Source organism: Brassica napus, chromosome C9 (genome assembly GCF_020379485.1).
Source record: "Brassica napus cultivar Da-Ae chromosome C9, Da-Ae, whole genome shotgun sequence".
Classification (NCBI taxonomy): domain Eukaryota; kingdom Viridiplantae; phylum Streptophyta; class Magnoliopsida; order Brassicales; family Brassicaceae; genus Brassica; species Brassica napus.
The window spans coordinates 53,544,971-53,564,201 of NC_063452.1; the positions used below are offsets into that span (position 1 = coordinate 53,544,971).

Below are 19,231 nucleotides of genomic sequence, written 5' to 3' on the forward strand. Positions count from 1 at the left end.
ATAAATTAATTGTTCATAAAATAAGTATAATGGTATATGAAGTGTTTAGTCGCAACATTCTTTAATAAGCTCAAATTTAAAACATGCCAAGGTAATTTTCAAATAAGTCTCTAATTTAATAGACTAGAGGCATAGTCCCCGTGCAAGCGCGGGGCCGGATACGTTGTAGATGAACACATTTTTGGGTTGGGATGATGAATGACATGGTATGTTAACATGAATTCCATCGTCTCAATTGTTGAATCGTTGAAATTACCATGATTGTCAATGAAAGATCGAACTTGGAAATTGATGACGGATTGTTGTATCGTTGGTCTGTGGATATAGACTTGGAGTGTTCGTTGTGGATTTGCTCTTGAAGATATTGTTCGGTGGGTGAAGTGATGAGAAAGAAATGGATTGTTATTCATTCTTGTAGTGTTTGTTGAAGGTAGGGTGTCATAGATATGTTTTATAGATGGTTGGTGTGTTTTTTTTTTTTGTTGTTTACTTTTTGACGTTTGTTTATATGGTTCATTTATTCATTGGCGTTAAATATTTGGAGTAAATGGACTGTTATTAATTTATTTATTTTATTATGCTGCTTTGTTACTGTTTCAGAAGATTATGCTTAATATATTTACAATCACTGTTTGATCTATTATTTCAAGATTGCGTTTAATGATATTATATTAGAAATTTGTTTTCTTTAATAGTTTTTTATTACACCAATGAGGTTATCATTTGTAATTGGATGTTGTAAAAGGTGGTAACATTGAAAAATAAATAAATGAAAAATTATATGGACCTGAAAACATAACGGTTGTAAATTGTTGACATAAAGTTTAGTAATTGTTAAAATAATTTAATTATATAGTTAATTAATTTGTGGTGAGAGGATAAATAATCAAGTGGGTCAACTAAATGGTTTTTTTATATAATACAGTATTAATTTATGAAATTTACTTAATTAAATAGTTATATAACTATTTTTTTGTAGGTTAGTTCTGTTTGGGAAAATATAATGTTGTTTCCTTAAATGTTTGTATGCTCAACATATCAAAGCATATTTGGTCGTCCAAAAAACGGATTGGGTTTAAAAATGTTGGGCTCGAATTGTGGTGGGCCTTGAATTTACATTTGTTCTGATACTTAAAAAAATCCCTTAGGTCGTCTTTTTTCCTCCGTCGTCGGGGGAGCTTCACCGTTGCCTGCGATTCCTGTCCTGATTGGCGTTTAAGGCGGTGAGTTTGGGTTACGGCAATTGTTCTAAAGCGTAATTGAAGAAGAATTTGTTCACATTAGCTTAGGCAGAGTCGGCATCAACCTTTGATGTTTCGTCATCGTCTGAACCTGCAACAGAGAAGGTTTGAATTTTTGGTTTTTTTTTCCACTAATTTTAATAGAGAAACAACAAAAGTATAACGGGACCCTAAAACGCTGTACTTTATTAAGTTTTGGCTGCACAATTCGTGCTGTCTGTGCCGTTCTCAAATTTGTTTTTTCATGTTAGTTTCTCAGTGATTCTTAAACTCTTTAATTTTCTTTCTGAATGTTTTTATCTTGATAGATATGGAGGATGTAGACATATTGAGATGAACCTTTAGTTTGTCATCTTTGATGAACCAAAGTGAAAACGTACGTTTAAACTGAATATCTGATTGTCTGACTTAAGATTTGAGGTTGTGTTAGTTAATCTGATTTGCTTCGAACGTAAGTGTTTTATATAATATTGGAAAGCATAAGGAGACGCCTAACGCATAGGTGGAGATAGAAGATAACATACCGGTAGATTGAGGCAGTCCGTTGTAGGCTTCTCTGTAGACTATGTTAGATATCGTTCTACTCTCATCGCCATCTCTGCTCAAGTCTAAAATTTTGAGTCCTTTGGGTGTTGTAACTCTTGACAGTGCCACGTATAGCTGACCATGGCTGAAGACTGGTTTAGGCAAGTATAGAGAGACGTGTGACAAAGTCTGTCCTTGACTTTTATTTATTGTCATCGCATAACAGACCCTTATCGGAAACTGGCGTCGCTTCAAGGTGAATGGATGGTTGGATTCTGGTGGTGACAATATGATCCGTGGTAGCAGAATAGGATCTCTCTTGGTGGTTGATGTGAGCATTTCTGTCTTAATAACCTTTTCCCCCAAGTGTGTCACTATTAGTCTTGTGCCGTTACATAAGCCTTCTTTTTGGTTCAGATTATGCAGGAGCATGACTGGGACACCCACTTTCAGACGTAGTTTATGCGCCGGTAGACCTGGAAACTCCAATGAGTTTAGATATTCCACCAGGTATGTCATATCTAAGTCTCCTGAATGTTGCTCTTCCTCCGCAAAGCTGTCTGCACTCAAGTACTCCTTCTCTTCTCCAGGAACTTTTGATACCAAATAAGTGTTGATTTCATCAACTGTGACATTCCTTGGTGTTAATATGGCAGTCTCTCTGATTTTGTACAGATCCTTGTGGTCGTTTGCAAAATCTGGAAAGGCAGAAGAACATAGAGTCTCCAAAGGAGTGGAGGTTATAGGCAGAAGGATAGTTTTGTCTATGAGAATTTGATCTTCTGGTTGGGCACAGTCGTCGAGGATCTGAGGTTCCTTTGCTGCTCTGCCATCACCGACCTCAAGAATCCAGTCCGCAAAAGCTTTTTCTTCTGGTTTTACACGCATGTTTTGCGTTAGGAGAAAAATTTCGCAGTTGTTCCAGAGGTGCGATCGATTGAGAGCGGCGTTGACTGTATCTTGTCTTGTACCTTGGGGAATAACTGGCAAAATCTGGCGGAAATCACCTCCCAGAAGTACTGTTTTGCCACCAAAAGGTTTTGTCAACGCTGTTTTATCTGTGACTGCTAAAATGTCCCTTAGAGTACGATCAACAGCTTCAAACGTGTGGCGATGTGCCATTGGAGCTTCGTCCCAGATGATGAGGTCTGATTCGTTGAGGAAGTTGGCGAGGATTGTTCCAGCTTTCACTTCACAATAAGTATCTTCAAAAAGCTTAAGTGGAATATTAAACCTGGAGTGTGCTGTGCGACCACCAGGCAGTAGAAGAGCGGCAATTGCTGAGGAAGCGACTGGTATGACTTTCTTGCTGCTTGATCGCAAAGCTGCTATGATGGCTCGGTATAGGAATGTCTTTCCTGTACCTCCTGCTCCATAGAGGAAGAATAACCTGCCTTCCTTCTGAAAAACAGACTTGATGACTGCATCATATACTGCCCGTTGTTGATGGTTGAGTTTGTCAAAAAGCTTCTCGTGGATAATGGCCTCCTCAGCTATGTCAAACTGGTCGTGCCTCGCCATAGCTTTATGTTTGATTTGGTCCATAACAGCTTTGTTTGGAAGTGGCATCCCCGTAAATTCAGTTAACGACTTCTCGAAGTTTTGTAGCAAGCATTCTATTTCAATAAGTGTGTACTGTTGTAGTTCATTGGGGGATAGCTGGAGGTCTGGGAAACGAAGTAGACGTCGCTGCTGCATGAGAACATCTTCTGCCATGTCCTGCCAAGAATGGTCCCATAGTTTTTTTGGTTCTGAGACCTGACAGAAGACGAGGATTAGTACGAACATGTAGCGAAGAGATCTTGGCGATGAGAATTGAGATGCTTCTGACATCGAGTCATGCCAGTCCTTGTCTGTGCCGAGCAAGCCTCTTGCATAGCAGGCTTCTTGAAAGGTATTGTATTTGATGTCACCCACTGAATATAAATCGTCATAGCATGTAGGGCCTCGTACTACGCTGACCAAAATGCGCAAGTAATATTTATCACCAGCTGCTGGGTTAATGTTTACAATCCGTCCAATGGTCCCTTTCTGCTTTCTTTTTGTGTAGATCTTGTTTGAACTATCCTAGACAAACATAAGTAGTATCTCAATGTACTTTAATTTCCTGACTTCTTCGTAGAGTCTGTTCATTTCAAACCACTCTGTTAACATAGTTCTGCCATGTAGGTACCGGTTCTCGACATTCCCAAGGTCCTCATCTTCTTCAAATATAGCCGTCTGTTCTCCAGGGAGGTGTACTGGCATTTTCTGTACCGCTGGGGTGTGGTGGTGAATAGAAAACTCAAATATTCTCCACATCGATTCACATGCTGAAAGGTACCTCCCGTCTAAATAATTATCTATCTCATTGGTCGGCTTTTCTTTTTTGTTTGTCTCCGACTGAGTAGACTGGTCTTGGTTTTTTTGGAACCTGAAGCATGATCTATCAACACCCTTTGTAATGTACTTGAACAGGTATTTGATTGCGCTTGATTTGTTGCACCATTCAACATTGACATGTGCCTTGTATTTTTTCAGGATCTGGAGATTGTGGGGAACAACAAATTGATTGTCAAGCTTGATGTTTCCCTTGTAAACAAACTGTTCTGTCTACCGTCGCCTGTATAAGATGTAGCCGGACTCATTAACTTGAGTGTGTGAAACGTAGCTGCGGGGAAATTTTTTACTGCAAACACCATCCTCCATGCACGGCGATGCTTTTCTGTCTTCCCCACAGGGGTCGTGCATCATGTGTTGCTCCACCAGACCATAAGCCTCTGGATCTTTTTCTTTGTCTGGGAGTTCTGCTGAGATGATTTTGTCAATATCTGATGCTGTTGGATTTCTGAAGTCACCGTCAAGCCATAGAAGTATGTGAGCATGTGGCAACCCTCTCTTCTGAAACTCAATTGTGTAGACAACTGAGTTTTAAAAAATAACAGGTCAGATATGTTTGTTCAGATATGGTTAGTTTGTATAGTGAAATTATAAGGTGAGTGAATTGATTTGGTGTAATAATAAAACAAATGTTTTTGCAGAATGATACCTGCTTTGGGACGGGGAAAGAAAATGCCTTTGTTGAAATCTGAAATCAACTCATCAAGCTTCATCTTGAACACCCTAGCTTCTAAGTCTGGGCGATCATTAGGGTCATCAGAGCCATACATTTTAAGGTGGTCAGATGTCTCATCCCATTTAGGATTGGTTGTAATGGTGATGAATAAGTCGGGATTCCCATACCACCGACATATTGCCATCGCATCATGATACTTTTCAGCCATATAACGTGGGCTTGTAAAACTTGCGGGTAATATGACTCGCTTTCCTATTGATTTTGCGTCCGTATCCCCTTTCATGACAGCATCTTGTACATTGTTATATAGGTCTGCTCTGATCTTCTTCTGGTTCAATCTGAACCACCGCAACCTCTCTTGCTCTATGGATGTGTAAGCGTCAACGATATACTGGTGGAGTAATCTTTTGGATCTCACAATAACCATGCCTTCCGCCAAGCGAGTTTGCAGCTGGTATGCAAAATATTCTCTCTTTGTGATGTATTCCCTTCTCCTTGTGTTTCCATCAGTATTCGTGACAGGTATGTTCTCGTTGAATCCTATCTGTCCGTACCTTGGTTTAAAAAAGCGCTCGCTTTTGGCGCCATGGCGCTAGGCGAGGTCTGGCGATGTCTTCATCGCCTCAGCACCTCAAGGCGTGGCGACTTACACAAAGCGAGCGCTTTCTACGCTTTCTTACTAAACCTAAGGCTCCTAAAGCAACGCCTTAATTGATTTTAAGTCAAACCGAATTGGTTTGCCAAATTTAAACTGCTAAACCGAGTTAGATTTGTAACACATCTTTAGCGTCACATAAAAGCTCTTTTCAAACCCTAAGTTAGTCTTATATACCGTAACCTAAGTTTAAAGTTAGGGTTCCATGTGCTATTGTTCTTCTCTCTATTTCACGACTTTGATGTTTGATGTTTCTCCTGATCTTTTTGTTCACTAATAAGTACTCTGTTTTGCACTTTGGTTCTAAACTTGTATTCTATATATACCTATATTTTTGCACTATAGTTTTTGCCTTCACACACAAAGCGCTCGCTTTGTGTCGCCATGGCGCAAGTCGAGAAGCGAGACACTCATCGCCTCACCTCGCCATGCGCCATTTTGAACCAAGGTCCGTACGGGAACAGAATTGGATATTGCAAAGTCATGAAGAGTGGGTGCATATCACTTATATGCTGCAGTCCTGATGATTTGTGTTGGACAACTACATCTCTCTCGCCCATATCCTGTGTAAAGTCACCAACGATAAGGCCTGCTATCTCATCCGCTTGAGGCATATCATACTGACGATTACGTTTTGACTGGCCTATTAGTCTTATACTGAAATCTTGGCAACTGTCAGTTTCATGTATGTCTCTTGCTTTTCTGAATATCTTAGTATGGCAGTTATGAGCGTCCATTGTTTCTATCAGCAGTTTCACAATATTAGGATCCAGTTGACCTGTTTTGCCTGTGCGCTTGACAATTGAAAGTCTATTCTGAACCTCATTAGCCGTATCAACAATGTAGAGCTGACTGAACTGTGGACGTCGTCCTGGTTGAGGAACCAAAGAGCCGATCCTGTGGGCATTTTGACCATGGATTCTTAGAGTAAAAGGCCCCGTCTTGTGCATTACAGAGTGATCAATCTGGGCTCCCATAGAGGTGAATGCGAGGATGGAGTTATAAGTTCGAATATCATGTTGGAAATGGGTGGAGGTGAAGAGCAGTGATTTCAACGCAGGAGGAGCTTCTGTCTCTGGTTTGAGTTTCACTCTACCTTGTTGACAGCATATTGAGAATAGTGGTGTCCTGTTTGGACCTCTTGTCCCTTTCTTTTCTTTTTCCCAAACCAGAGCATGACAGAAGGGGCATTCGAGGATTCCATTAGATGCGGGTTCCTGAGACTGTGACCTCTTTCCCTTTGAGCGGAGACTGGGTCCTACGTTAACAGACGTTGGTTGAAATCAGTAAAAGAAATTTCGATTATACATAGAAGGTTTCTATGGTGGAATATCTCCTTACTTACTTGGTTGTTTTGGGATTGTTTTTTTTGATAGGATTATTGCTCGCCGCATTTCCCTTGCTCTTTTCTGGGCAGCTGCAGGTGTTGTAGATGTTAGCCGTAGTTTTTTTAAGTGTGAGTTTATGGGTGGAGCTGACCTTTACGGTTTGGAAGCTCGCTGGAGGAACCAGTGATTATCGAAGCTGTGGCTGATCCGAGCGGTGTGTTTTCTTTGTGACGTTTGTTCCACTCAGGTGATGTTCCCTGGGATGATTTCCTTTTTCGCATCTTAAACTACTTTGAATTCGTTGTGAAAATATAGAAGCTACTTTGTATTCCAGAAGTTTAGTAGGAGCTTTAATTTAGTTTTCTTTTGAAGTGTTTGATTACGTAACGTTTGGTTGTCGGTGAGAGCACGTCTTTTGTTTTAACTTTGGTGTTTTTACGTTATCAGATGATTAATATCATGATGTATGGTGTAGAAAATATTATGAGATGATAAAATGACGTTTGAGATTCAGTTATTGTAGCAATTATCTTGTGGAATTAAAATTTTTACTTACAGCAATCTTCAGAACCTATGTATGTTGATCTTCAAGATTTATAGCTTAATATTGGGTGTACTTGTGGGCCTTCAATTAATTAAAACAAATCTATTCGACTGTGGTCAACTTAATAAATAAACTTCAAGATAGAGAGGGATTGTTTACGCAGCCAATTGTGTTATCAGGTTCACGTGATTTTGGGGGAAGTTTAATTTTGTATTCTGTTGACTTAAACGACAACGTTTTGCTTCAGTTATAGTTTGATTATCTAATTGTTTAACGTGTAGAACACGTTTCCGGAGATTACATAATTTTATGAGTTTCAATGTTGTTGTTTCATCAGTTTAGGTCTTCAGCACCGTAAGGGTATTATTATTTGCTCTTTAATTTAATAGCTTGAAATCATATTAAAGACCTAGCTTGAATTTTTAAAGGTGGTACTGGAACCAACGCAGAGGTGGTAGGTCGAAACTGTTTTAAAACAGATGCTATCACCATTTTTGTTATTTTAGCAACTCTATTTGCATTTTTTATTTATTGCAATAAGGAAACACAAAACAAAGCGGATTCTTAATACAGAAAGAACCAATGATACGAATCTTGGTTTTTCAATGGTATTCAATTGTTTTATTTTAATAACTTAAACGAATCCGTTATTTGATTAAGTAATTAGTGAAGCTTCTCAATATATGAACAATCCTAATAATTAGTTGAAGTTTGTTATGTGTCACCTAGAAGAACTTGAGTGGTTAAAGTTGAAATTGGTGATGGGGTTGTAAATTTTTTTGGTTAATTTTTTAAACTTAGAAGAAGTTAGAAGAAATTTTAAGAATTTTTTTGAACAGCGATTGTATATAATACGTCACCCCCTTAAAGCAATTAAAATGATGAAAATGTTATCCTCTAATGAGGTACATTAATGAAATGAGTTCTTAAAAGAACGTTGCAAGTAAGAGGTTGCAAAGAGTTAAACTTGAAATGCATAGTAATATTAAAACTGAGAAAGACTTGGAGGCATAGTTGGGCTGACGCTTTTGGTTGCTTTCAAGCATTCACTCACGGGAGCAGCTGCGTTCACCTTCTTGCACCTCAGCTGTTAACGTGTTGTTGGCTGGAGGGGGAGTGGATGGTTCATCACATCTAAGATCAACACAGGGGCTTTCCTTGATGTTGAAATCCTGGAGAGAAGTATAGATGTGACTTTAAATAATCGAGTGAGATGAAGACAGTTCGGTAAGTATATATATAGTCTCATACCTTGGTGTCAATATTGTGACTGATAGCAGAAACAGTAAAGGGACTGTAGTTCTGGGTGGAGTTGCATGGCTTGACACGTATATGAAAAACAAAAGTTTGCCCTTCAAGTCCTGATACGCATTGCGGGAGTTTGTCGTCAAGACCAACATTGACCTGTAGTACAAAACAGATTTCAGCGACTGTAATAGCTCTCACAAATGTTTGGGTGAGGAAAATAAAACCTCGCTCAGAAAGAGAGTAGCTGCATGTTGATTAGTCATCTCGAGCATCTCCTTATCGAACACCACAAAAGTTGCATAATTATTCCCATCATCAACCAACAATTCAACACGATACCTGTGATTAACGTTAATATGACTGATCTTAATGCCGGAGATCTTGACTTTTATTTTTAAAAACTGAGGATTTAAAATTATTACCTAACAACGCCGGTGTCATTGGTGTTACCACATTGGTCACAGCGGAGGGAGGCAGCTGATTTCACCATTTCTTTGCTGCACTGAGTGCAACAGACGTAGTACCAGCCATGTTGGCCTAAGACGTCAACTATCCGGGCTTTGCAGACAAAATAAGGTTCCTGTGTCTCCAGCAAGAAGAAAGATATTTAAGCCTATATTATAATTTGAAGGGGGTAGAGATTTTATGACTATGTTGTAAGCATGTATATATGATTAACCTGGTCGGTAGGATTGGAGAGGAAGTAGCTGAGATCTCCAATTGAGCTAAGGGGCCAGGTAGCGTTCTCCGTGTTGTCGTCCAAGCTGGAATAGAAATGGTGTGATTGTTTAATTAGGCACACATCAAACATAGTTTAAATCATAAAAAAGGGAAATTGTACCTCATAGTAAAGTCTGTGATGGCTTGGAGAGTGGGGCTGAAAAAACACCTGGTTGCTGGGGATATGAGCATAAGTAATAGTATACAAATTAAGAGATATGAGTGTACAGTGTACATACGGGGCAATGCGAAGACGTATGAGAAGTGGGGAAATGACTTCAGCGTTGTGAAGGTCATAACCTTTGACCGTTTGGATTTGACCAACAACATCTGAAATTAGATGAAAAGCTTAAGTTGTTTAGTTTTTAGTTTATAATATATTCAGAAGGAATGTTAGAAGAGTTAAGTATGAAATTTGTTGGAAACATACCAGGCAAGGATCTGGAGTTGTTCATAGTTGCGAACCATGAATTTTTGTAGGCTGATATGAGGACAATTGTTGATGATTGGATCAATCGTTGTTTCTTGGAGGAATCGGATTAGGAAGGTATGCTCTGTACTCTTGTACATATGTGGGCATATTCCAACTTCAAAGTGGGCAACTCTGTAGATGTCACCTTCTTGTAAGGATCGACGGTAGTGATTGGCCTGTTCAGCAGGAATGATGCCGTTGATCATAGAATCCTAAAGAATTTTATGATGAGTTAAACTCAAGTACTTCTAAAGTTTAACAAAACCGATATCGATGTACAAAGCTTGTTGGGGAAGATTAGTATACCTTCTCATCAAGGAAAAGCAAAGTGATTCCCTTGAAGGAGTCCCAAAAACGGAGCAGGCGGGCATGGATAGATTGAGAAGATCTACCCAGACGATGCGCAGCGAAGTGGGAGTGAGGAAGAGGTTGTTGAGAATCGATAGTAGCAGACGAAGCCATTTCGCAAGTTAGTAGGTTGATCTTCCTCTTATAATTCTCTAATTTATATAGTTCCAGTTCAACTGACGGTTTCATTTTCTGATACGGGAGATGGAGAGTTGAGGTTTGAATTGTTTGAAATGAATTTAGATTTTATTGTGGGATTTATGACGATAGTGAACGCAAGTATACGGATCGATTGGGAGATAAAGTTTAAAAATTTTAAGAGTCGGGACGAGGTAGTCCAAGTGGCAGGACGGGCCTGTGGTGGCAACTACCATCCGGATTCGATTCCCTCTCCATGCGGAAACTACCCTGCCTCTTCTGGACACCAAAGCGGTACTGGGTTCGATCCAGCTCAGGTAAAGCCCTCCCGGGTGAAGTGGACCGCTGTCTGACCGGACCCAGGGGAATGACCCGCGAAACGGAGAACCCCTGGATTATCAAAAAAAAAAAGAAGAAGAAGAAGAAGAAGAAGAGGAGAAGTTGAATGAAAACCTAATTTGTTAAACGTTGAAACAGCAGAGTTTGCCTATGGAAGTCGTAAACTATGAGAAGATATTATTAATAGATATTTCAATTAAAAATTTATCAATACTGGTTGGTTGGTTCTATAATTAAAATACCAACAAAATACCCGTAATATTTTAGGGCTGATTCGTTCTATAAATAAAATACCGACTAAATATCCATAATATTTTAGGATTCATATTGTCCCCAGTCGGATTCGGATATCTAATGTCTGAAAACGACATGACATATTCAACTCTATTATATTGATTTGAAACATATATTTGTTAAATTGAACCAAATATCTTTTTAATAAATTATGAATAATTAAATTAAAACATGTTAAAAATATTTAAATTAAAATTTGAAAGCCTCATATTTCTTTAAAACTATAGTTTTGGATACACATGTATTTAAATCGGTTACATAACTGTTTTTTCTAGGTTGGATCTATTAATATTTATTTTTCGGGGGCTATGTCTATTCGGTTCGGTAGTTTCAGGTCTGGTTCTGTTGTGAAAAGAAATTTGGACCAACAGTATTTGTTAATTTTAGTTTCGGTTCCGGGTTCACTACAAGAAAACAGCGGCATACAGAGGGAAAAAATCGTCGGTCTGTCGTCGGAATAACGCTATTCCGACGACATACCGACGAAAAAAGTCCTCGGAAATAACTCCTCGGAAATTCATCTTTCCTCGGAAATCCCTCGGAAATTTCCGACGGAATCCCTCGGAAATTTCCGACGGAATTCCGAGGAAATTCATTTCCTCGGAATATTCCGAGGACTTTTTTCGTCGGAAATTCCTCGGAATATTCCGAGGAAGATGTCGTCGGAATATTCCGAGGGATACACTTCCTCGGAATATTTCCAAAATTAAAAAAAAAAATTATAAATTTATTTTTTTAAATTGAAATTCGAAAATATAAAATTAAAATTGAAATAGAAAACATATTTAAAATACAAAAAATAATAAAATAGTTTTTATAAATAAAAAAAATGTTTTATAAATACAAAATTAGTTTTAATAAATATAAATATTTTTATAAATATGAAATCATCTTTTTATAAATACAAAATAGTTTTTATAAATACAAAAAATAATAAAATAGTGTTTATAAATCAAAAAATGTTTTATAAATACAAAATTAGTTTTAATAAATATAAATATTTTTATAAATATGAAATCATCATTTTATAAATACAAAAAATAATAAAATAGTGTTTATAAATCAAAAAAATGTTTTATAAATACAAAATTAGTTTTAATAAATATAAATATTTTTATAGATATGAAATCATCTTTTTATAAATACAAAATAGTTTTTATAAATACAAAAAAATAATAAAATAGTGTTTATAAATCAAAAAATGTTTTATAAATACAAAATTAATTTTAAAATATGAAATCATCTTTTATAAATCCAAAAATCGAATTTATATACAAAGAACGTTTTGTATATTTAAAAATAGTTTTTATAAATACAAAAATAAAAAAATAGTGTTTATAAATAAAAAAAAATGTTTTATAAATACAAAATTAGTTTTAATAAAGATAAATATTTTTATAAATATGAAATCATCTTTTATAAATCCAAAAATCGAATTTATATACAAAAACGTTTTGTAAAATCGAATTTATATAGAAAAAACTTTTTGTAAATACAAAAATAATAAACAATTTATAAAACAAGTTCTAAATCAATTCAACACAACCAAATCACAATTCTAAACCTATTACACAACAAATCACAATCCTACCCAATCACCCTAACAAAAATCTATCAAAAAACTTCTAAAATCATCAAATCTACTTAAAAACCTAACAAATAGGACCTAAGAGAGTGGGATAGGGTCCTTACATGATTTGTAAGGGAATGGAAAGGATTCGCCGGAGAGATCGTCGCGAGAGAAGGTGGAGAACGCCGGAAGGAGAGAGAGATCGCCGGAGAGGAAGAAGAGAGAAATGGGGAAGAAGATGCGGTTCGAGTTTATAAAGCCTTCGGTCTGACGGATATTTTCCGTCGGAATTCCCTCAGTATTTTCAATTTCAATTTTCGCGAAATATTTGGCGGCTTGTTTGCCCGGTTAAATGAAAATATTCCGAGGAAATTCTGACGGCCACTTAAATATCCGTCGGAATTTCCTCGGAATATTTTCATTAATTCGAGGAAAAAGAATATCCTGTGCATATATTTTTATTAATTTATATTGTTCCTCGGAATTTCCTCGGAATATTCCGACGGAATTCCGAGGAAGAAAAGGGTTTCCTCGGAATTCCCTCGGAATATTCCGAGGAAATTCCGAGAAACTACTGTTTTGGGTTTCAAAATCTCGAATGTTTTTTTATAAACGCATCGATCGATGGATTTATGTCCAAAAACGCATCGATCAATCACTAAGATGGAACAAAGCGTAACAATGTGATCGATCGATGAGATTATCCCATCGATCGATCTAGGATATCAAGTGTTCCTCGGAATTTCCTCGGAATATTCCGAGGAAATTCCGAGGAACTACTGTTTTGGGTTTCAAAATCTCGAATATTTTTTTATAAACGCATCGATCGATGGATTTATGTCCAAAAACGCATCGATCGATCACTAAGATGGACCAAAGCGTAACAATGTGATCGATCGATGGGTATATGTCCAAAAACGCATCGATCGATCACTTGTTCGTCGGAATTTCCTCGGAATTTTGTGAGGAACACATTTCTCCTCGGAATTTCCTCGGAATATACCGACGGATTAATGTTTCCTCGGAATTCCGTCAGTATATTCCGAGGAAATTCCGAGGAAACCCAAAATTTGGGCTTCCTCGGAATTTTCTCGGGAAATTCTGAGGATTTCATTTTCCGTCGGAATATCCGTCAGAATACCGATGTTTTCTTGTAGTGGTTGGATTCTTGGGGGTCAGTGCTGGGTCGGTTTTTCAGGTCCAAATGAAAAGGCCATATCTGAGTGTTGGTTAACTATTCGAAAGAAATAAGTTAATATAATGAGTCGTAAATTTATTTTTGCATGAAAGTTTTGGAAATGTTGTGTGGACCTTTTCAACGTAATGGGAGTGTTTACTTTACATGCTTATTATAGAAATACTTATACCTATAATATTAATGGTGAAGATTTATTAATTATTTAGTGCATTAAGTTACCGTAAAAGTGTGCATCCATGGTGTAGCAATCTAGATTAAATATAACTTTCATCAAACTAACGGATTCATGTATCCATACTAAGCATATTCCGGCTGATTTACCGCCAATTTTCTCTATATTAAATCAATTTTTTTAAAGAAACAGTACTCTTAGGTTTATGAATCAAATTTAACCCGTCAAAGATTCATTAATAATCCAGAAAAGAAGAAAATATCCATGGAAATCAAAACGATAACGACAGAGATCAAAGCTCATAATGAGAAGCATAGCTAGTAGAAGTTTTTTTAAAAAAGACAAATAAGACTGATGACGGGTTTGTAGGAATATGTTTTCCCAATTACTCACGGCCACGCTTGCGTTTCTGCTGAGCGTCTGCATTCCCTGGATGATTGCCTGATGCACGTTCTTCACTCATCTTGACTCCCAAAACAGACGGGCCCGAAGACGAAGCTTCCAATCCTGTGTCAACTCCACTGTTCTCAGAGTGTGCCTGAGATACATGAAAGTGATATTTTTAAAAAGAGTCCAGTCAGTAAAGATAGTGATAAGCTAAATTAGACAACCTCGATATCTTCAGAGATGGTGGCAACGGTGAAGGTACGGTGATTGGGAGTGAAGTTGAAAGGTGTTACACGGATCTGAAACACAAACTCCTTCCCGGCTAGCTCTTCAAGACAACTTGGGAGATACTCCTCTCCACCGTTTGAAACCTGCAGCAAGCGGCCAGTTATCGCAAGTTATATTGACTTACACTAAATGCGTACAGAAACCAAAATGGTTCCAGGGAAGAAGGAGATACCTCATCCAGGGCAAGCACAGCAGCTTCCTGTTTGGTGAGCTAGTTCATCTCCTTATCGAAGACAACAAACGTTGCGCTATCTTTGCCATCATCAACAGCAAGCTCAACGCGGAACCTTACGTTGAGTAATGGACTGGTAAATGGATATTTACATGAAACCGCTTAACCAAATGTTAAAGACTAGACAAAGTTACCTAACAACACCAGTCACGTCAGAAGTTGCACATCTGCTGCAGTCCAATGACGTCCCACGTTTTTCCAATTTTTTGTGGCAACCAGTGCAAGACACAAAGAACCACCCATTTTTCTGAATGACACCAACAATCTGGGCTTTGCAGAGGAAATCAGCTTCTTGGGTCTGCCCACAAGTAATATTTTAGTCAATTGAAAGTATAAAAAATAGTGAATATATATATTGGAGTAAACAAAGGCAGACAACAACCTGTTCGTTAGAGTTCGAGATGAATGTGTTGAGATCCCCTATTGACACAAGCTCCTTCTTCTTGACTCCTTCAAGCGTGTCGACACATGTATAATCTTCAGGTGGTGTAGATCCAATGCTGGATATAACATGTTGTTATGATTAAGACGTGCTGAGATTTTGCTACTATTTAAGTTTGATTATCTTACCTGCTAACAAACTCTGCTATTTCAGAGATACTGGTGTCAAAGAAGAACCTAGTCCCTTGTGTGGAATTGAGATACAGATTCCCTGAACAGAGAATAAACTTGTGAGGAAAATATATAAAAACATTATATGGATTAGAAACCAGATGATTCTTACCTCCAAAGAGTTTAGGATTAACTGTGGTCACCAGCATCACGGACTGTGATTTATCCCCAGCTTTCAAGAGACCCCTAAAAGCTGATGCAGCCTCATCCCATAAAGACATGAACACGGTCACGTTCCTGTTATGAAAACAATAAGGATACGGTTTCAACTACACATATAAACAAAACCAAACAGTTATAATTCCTACCAACAGACTACACAATTTGAGACTATAACGAAAGTTCAAGTGGACCAACAGACTACACAATTTGAGACTATAACAAAAGTTTAAGTGGATGTCTAAAACAACGTACGGTTCAATTAATAGGCGGACAACAACCCTGCTTGTGGCTGTTTGGTTTCTGAGATCGGACCCCTGCACAGATCTTATCTCACCAACAACATCTGCGAATCAGAAAATTACTTTAGCAATCAACATTATGATGAAATTAAAAGTAGCGCGGAGAAAAAAAAGGACCTGGTAGCTCTAAACTGGTGTTCGCAAGCACTTGAAGCTGTTCTTAACGCCTAACCATAAACTTGTCCAACTTGATCACAGGGGTGTCCGTTTGGACCTCAACAACACGCGTTGAAGGAATGAACCGGATGACGTACTGATGCTCAGTAATCTTATACGTGTGAGCCACCCTTGCCACGTCAAAACGGTCCAATCTGACAATAGAACCGGTTTTCAAAGAGGACCGGTAATGGTTGGCCCGATTAGCTGGAATGAAACCGTGAATCACCGAGTCCTGTAAGAAATAAAAGAAGATTAATAGTCTTTCATTACAACAATCCGAAAAGCAAAAAGTTGGATCAGAAACAATCCTTACTAATTCATCGAGGAGTAGAATTGTTATCCCCATAAACTCTCCATTCTTGCTAATGTTCCGGGAATCCCAAAACCGGATGAGTCGACCAACAACAGATTGAGCAGATCTTCCGAGACGAAGAGAGTCGAACGTGGGGTTGCCGACGGCGGCGGCGGCGGCGTTAACGACTGGAGTTGCGGGTGAAGCCATTATCGTTACGAATTCAGAAACAGGATGACAAAGGGGAGGAAAAAAAGTAGCGAGGAGGGCGATACCTGATTTCATGAAGAATCTATATATATGGTCTTGTGGATGCGTTAGAGGTTGACGTTTTGTCGTCCGAAGAACTTAAGACAGCCATAAAGATCGAGTTAATCCGATAAGACCGAAGAGGAATCGACCATAGGTGAAGGATCTGGAAGAAGGCAAGGGGTCGGTCTTTCTTCTCACCAAAACGCAGGAGCAACCCTTAAGCCCATTCAATAGCTATGAACAAACACGAAGCCCATTTCATTTAGCCCACGCGGTTTGGGAAAAAAATAATAAGGTGGGACCCACTAAGTGCACACGTGGACACCTTAAGGAGCCTTGAAAGTGTCCTATTATAATGTTGATTAAATATTTAGTATTTTTCTTTTTCTCATACTTTCTTGGCGTCTTCTTTCAATAGGATCTCATCTATCTATCTATCTATCTATCTATATATTACTATAAAAAAGGGTTTTCTCTCCTCTCAGCCCGCCACCTCAGCATCAGGTAGATAAATCGACGCAGGATACGGCGACACGTGTCAGGTAAATGATGCTCTGCGTTTCATTAAGTCTTGGTGTTGTGGGCTTCTGTCGTTTTACGTTACTGGGCTTAAGGACTTGGTCAGACTTCAGGCCCGACGCGAAGAGAAGTGCCTCTAACCCTAAACGAAGAAGATTGTCTCCCTTCTCCTGTTACGGTGACCATAAAACTTTTCCGATTCTTCCACCATCTGAAACGTTTTGCGTAAAAGCTTCGTGATTAATCACATTGATTCGCTCTCCCACTACGTCTTCTTCAATGCTACGTTTCGATATGATATGCGGCGATCTCCGTATAAATATGTGTAATTAGTCTTTCCTTTGATCTCATCTTATCTTCGTAACACTAAAATCTCATACTCATCACTTTCAACATGGCTAATACTAGGGTTTTTTTCTCCGATCTGGGTCAGATGTGAATGTAAGTTAGTTTCCAGATTTTCATATTTGTGTTTCTGGATCTTCTCCATGTTTCTTGATACTGATATATCTCTAATCATGTTTCAGTCGACCATGAAGCAAGCGACCATGATATATCTCTAATCATAACTTTTTGCTATCTCCACATCTCTCTGCTACTCATCTCTCTGCTATCTCCACAACTTTCCAAAAGCTTTAGAGAGATCTAAAAATCTCGACAGCCATGGAACTACCAAATCCCAGAGGATTATGATCCAGCCAATCGTATATTTCCTTGGATATTTTTCTTCTTCATATGTGTTGTTATGACTACTTTCTCTGTTTTTTTTTTATTGAATTTTGCTATGTTTTTTTTTCAAAACAAAAAAAATTGCTTTATTTTCTGGTGGTTTCGTGGCAGCTCCATAACTTGAGTTTTAGGGGTTTTCTGATTTATCTTCTGGTTTGTATTTGTCACGCAGAAACTTCGAATCCATATTTGGCTATTTGACCGGAAAGATTTGAAGACTGAAGAAATAATTAATGTAAGTGTGTACTCTGTACTACACATTTTTAGCTATGAATCCGTTGCGAACAGAGCTCCATGAGCATGTACTTTGTAATTCCTAGCTTAGTTTTCTTTGTAAATCAAGTTTAAATACACTGTTTAATTGATGTCTCTTGGCTTTCTCAAGTGTTCAGGAATTCATGGTGTTTTTTGTGCGGCTGAATTCATGTAGTACAAATACTACTGAGTAATTTCATCAACACACTACTGAGGAATTCATGGTGTTCTTTGTTCAGAAAGTTGTTTCACATTTTATTTTTCTTGCATATTCAATTCATGTCCACGGGCCACTAGACTAACTTAAGGTTATGTTCTTGATTCATCTGTCCCCTTCACATTATGTATCTGAGGTTGATCAAAATTACATGTTTATGGTGACAAGACCTAGGTCTTGATGCCCGCATAAGCTACATAGATGGTGCTTATGATACTTTTCAGCTGGCCACACTAAGCTATATGTTAATTTAGTGCAGGCATATTAATCTTTATGTTTTTCATTTTCCCTGTTTTTTGTTGATAGAATTTGAGCGCTAATATGTATTTGACTACATAGATCTTCAAAACTATATTTTTGAAACGAGAAGAGAGTTTATTTTTAACAACTTATTTGCTTCTTTTTGAGAATTTTAACATTTGATAGTGATTATTAAATACACCAGTTTTTAAAAGAACATGGACAAAAACTAAGCAAACACATTCATACGACAGTGATTGTATATCACACACAATGGGATTTTTCATGGTTTATCAATCCTGACGCTTCCGGTGATTCACGTTCATATTAGTAAGAATCACTATTAACAACAGATCGTTGCTCTATTTTCACGCACTAAGTCACAAATACGATTCACAAACAGTGCCAAACACACAAATAATTCAATATCCAGATTTCCAAATTCATATGGTGTTCAACTAACTAGAAAAACTAAAACGGTTGATAGCAACAACAAATTCCATAAACCACGGGTTCTGCATCATCCCAAAGACCTCAGTGAAACAAGTACGTCACAAAATGAGGACTTTTAACTTTTTTTTTTTTTTTTTGTAAACTAAGGACTCTTAACTTCTACAAAGCAAATTCCACCAATTCACACAAGAAGACAAGATCGAAGTGATGAAAACATTATTACTCCTTCATGACTTTATTCCTCCTACCAGGTTTCTGTTTAGGAAGAGAAACATGAAAGGCTAAGTA

The 19,231-nt window shown here is 37.8% G+C and overlaps 3 protein-coding genes and 2 long non-coding RNA genes across 6 annotated transcripts; 2 read left to right on the top strand and 3 right to left on the bottom strand.

The window, feature by feature from the left end:
• Window positions 1-157: 157 nt before the first annotated feature.
• Window positions 158-2,400, top strand: LOC125592367. Its single transcript, XR_007328266.1, has 3 exons — window positions 158-1,346; window positions 1,890-2,097; window positions 2,184-2,400. It is a non-coding gene; the product is annotated as an uncharacterized LOC125592367 (long non-coding RNA).
• A 3,486-nt stretch (window positions 2,401-5,886) lies between these two features.
• On the bottom strand, window positions 5,887-7,085 carry LOC125592730. The gene is made up of 2 exons (XM_048768111.1): window positions 6,956-7,085; window positions 5,887-6,734 (listed from the first exon to the last, which is right to left on the bottom strand). Exons 1-2 carry the CDS (start codon window positions 7,083-7,085, stop codon window positions 5,887-5,889), a joined length of 978 nt encoding a protein of 325 aa, XP_048624068.1.
• LOC106374615 lies at window positions 6,171-11,004 on the bottom strand. 2 transcript variants are annotated; one of them, XM_013814605.3, is made up of 9 exons: window positions 10,095-11,004; window positions 9,747-10,000; window positions 9,556-9,646; window positions 9,438-9,485; window positions 9,276-9,360; window positions 9,019-9,176; window positions 8,821-8,935; window positions 8,600-8,752; window positions 6,171-8,520 (listed from the first exon to the last, which is right to left on the bottom strand). In XM_013814605.3, the coding sequence occupies exons 2-9, from the start codon at window positions 9,769-9,771 to the stop codon at window positions 8,395-8,397; spliced, it is 801 nt and encodes a 266-aa protein (XP_013670059.1). In that variant the 5' UTR covers window positions 9,772-10,000; window positions 10,095-11,004; the 3' UTR covers window positions 6,171-8,394. The 2 variants fall into 2 exon arrangements, with proteins under 2 accessions (XP_013670059.1, XP_048623345.1); XM_048767388.1 differs by lacking the exons at window positions 9,747-10,000; window positions 10,095-11,004 and having other exon boundaries at window positions 9,438-9,636.
• Window positions 11,005-14,044: 3,040 nt separating this feature from the next.
• On the bottom strand, window positions 14,045-16,543 carry LOC106373425. The gene is made up of 10 exons (XM_048767389.1): window positions 16,300-16,543; window positions 15,945-16,218; window positions 15,781-15,871; window positions 15,479-15,603; window positions 15,325-15,406; window positions 15,137-15,254; window positions 14,889-15,052; window positions 14,695-14,809; window positions 14,459-14,605; window positions 14,045-14,385 (listed from the first exon to the last, which is right to left on the bottom strand). Exons 4-8 carry the CDS (start codon window positions 15,585-15,587, stop codon window positions 14,734-14,736), a joined length of 549 nt encoding a protein of 182 aa, XP_048623346.1. The 5' UTR covers window positions 15,588-15,603; window positions 15,781-15,871; window positions 15,945-16,218; window positions 16,300-16,543; the 3' UTR covers window positions 14,045-14,385; window positions 14,459-14,605; window positions 14,695-14,733.
• A 624-nt stretch (window positions 16,544-17,167) lies between these two features.
• LOC106376410 lies at window positions 17,168-18,635 on the top strand. The gene is made up of 5 exons (XR_001275509.3): window positions 17,168-17,374; window positions 17,458-17,490; window positions 17,577-17,753; window positions 17,951-18,013; window positions 18,164-18,635. It is a non-coding gene; the product is annotated as an uncharacterized LOC106376410 (long non-coding RNA).
• The last annotated feature ends 596 nt before the right edge of the window (window positions 18,636-19,231 follow it).

Coding starts and splice junctions, on each gene's coding strand:
- LOC106373425 (XM_048767389.1), bottom strand. CDS start 15,587: ATGTCTTTATGGGATGAGGCTGCATCAGCTTTTAGGGGTCTCTTGAAA. Junction 15,407..15,478: donor TAATCCTAAACTCTTTGGAG/GTAAGAATCATC, acceptor TTCTCTGTTCAG/GGAATCTGTATCTCAATTCC. Junction 15,255..15,324: donor ATAGCAGAGTTTGTTAGCAG/GTAAGATAATCA, acceptor TGTTATATCCAG/CATTGGATCTACACCACCTG.
- LOC106374615 (XM_048767388.1), bottom strand. CDS start 9,613: ATGACCTTCACAACGCTGAAGTCATTTCCCCACTTCTCATACGTCTTC. Junction 9,361..9,437: donor ATCACAGACTTTACTATGAG/GTACAATTTCCC, acceptor TTTCTATTCCAG/CTTGGACGACAACACGGAGA. Junction 8,753..8,820: donor CTACTCTCTTTCTGAGCGAG/GTTTTATTTTCC, acceptor TTTGTACTACAG/GTCAATGTTGGTCTTGACGA.
- LOC125592730 (XM_048768111.1), bottom strand. CDS start 7,085: ATGCGAAAAAGGAAATCATCCCAGGGAACATCACCTGAGTGGAACAAA. Junction 6,735..6,955: donor CGAGCTTCCAAACCGTAAAG/GTCAGCTCCACC, acceptor CTGTTAACGTAG/GACCCAGTCTCCGCTCAAAG.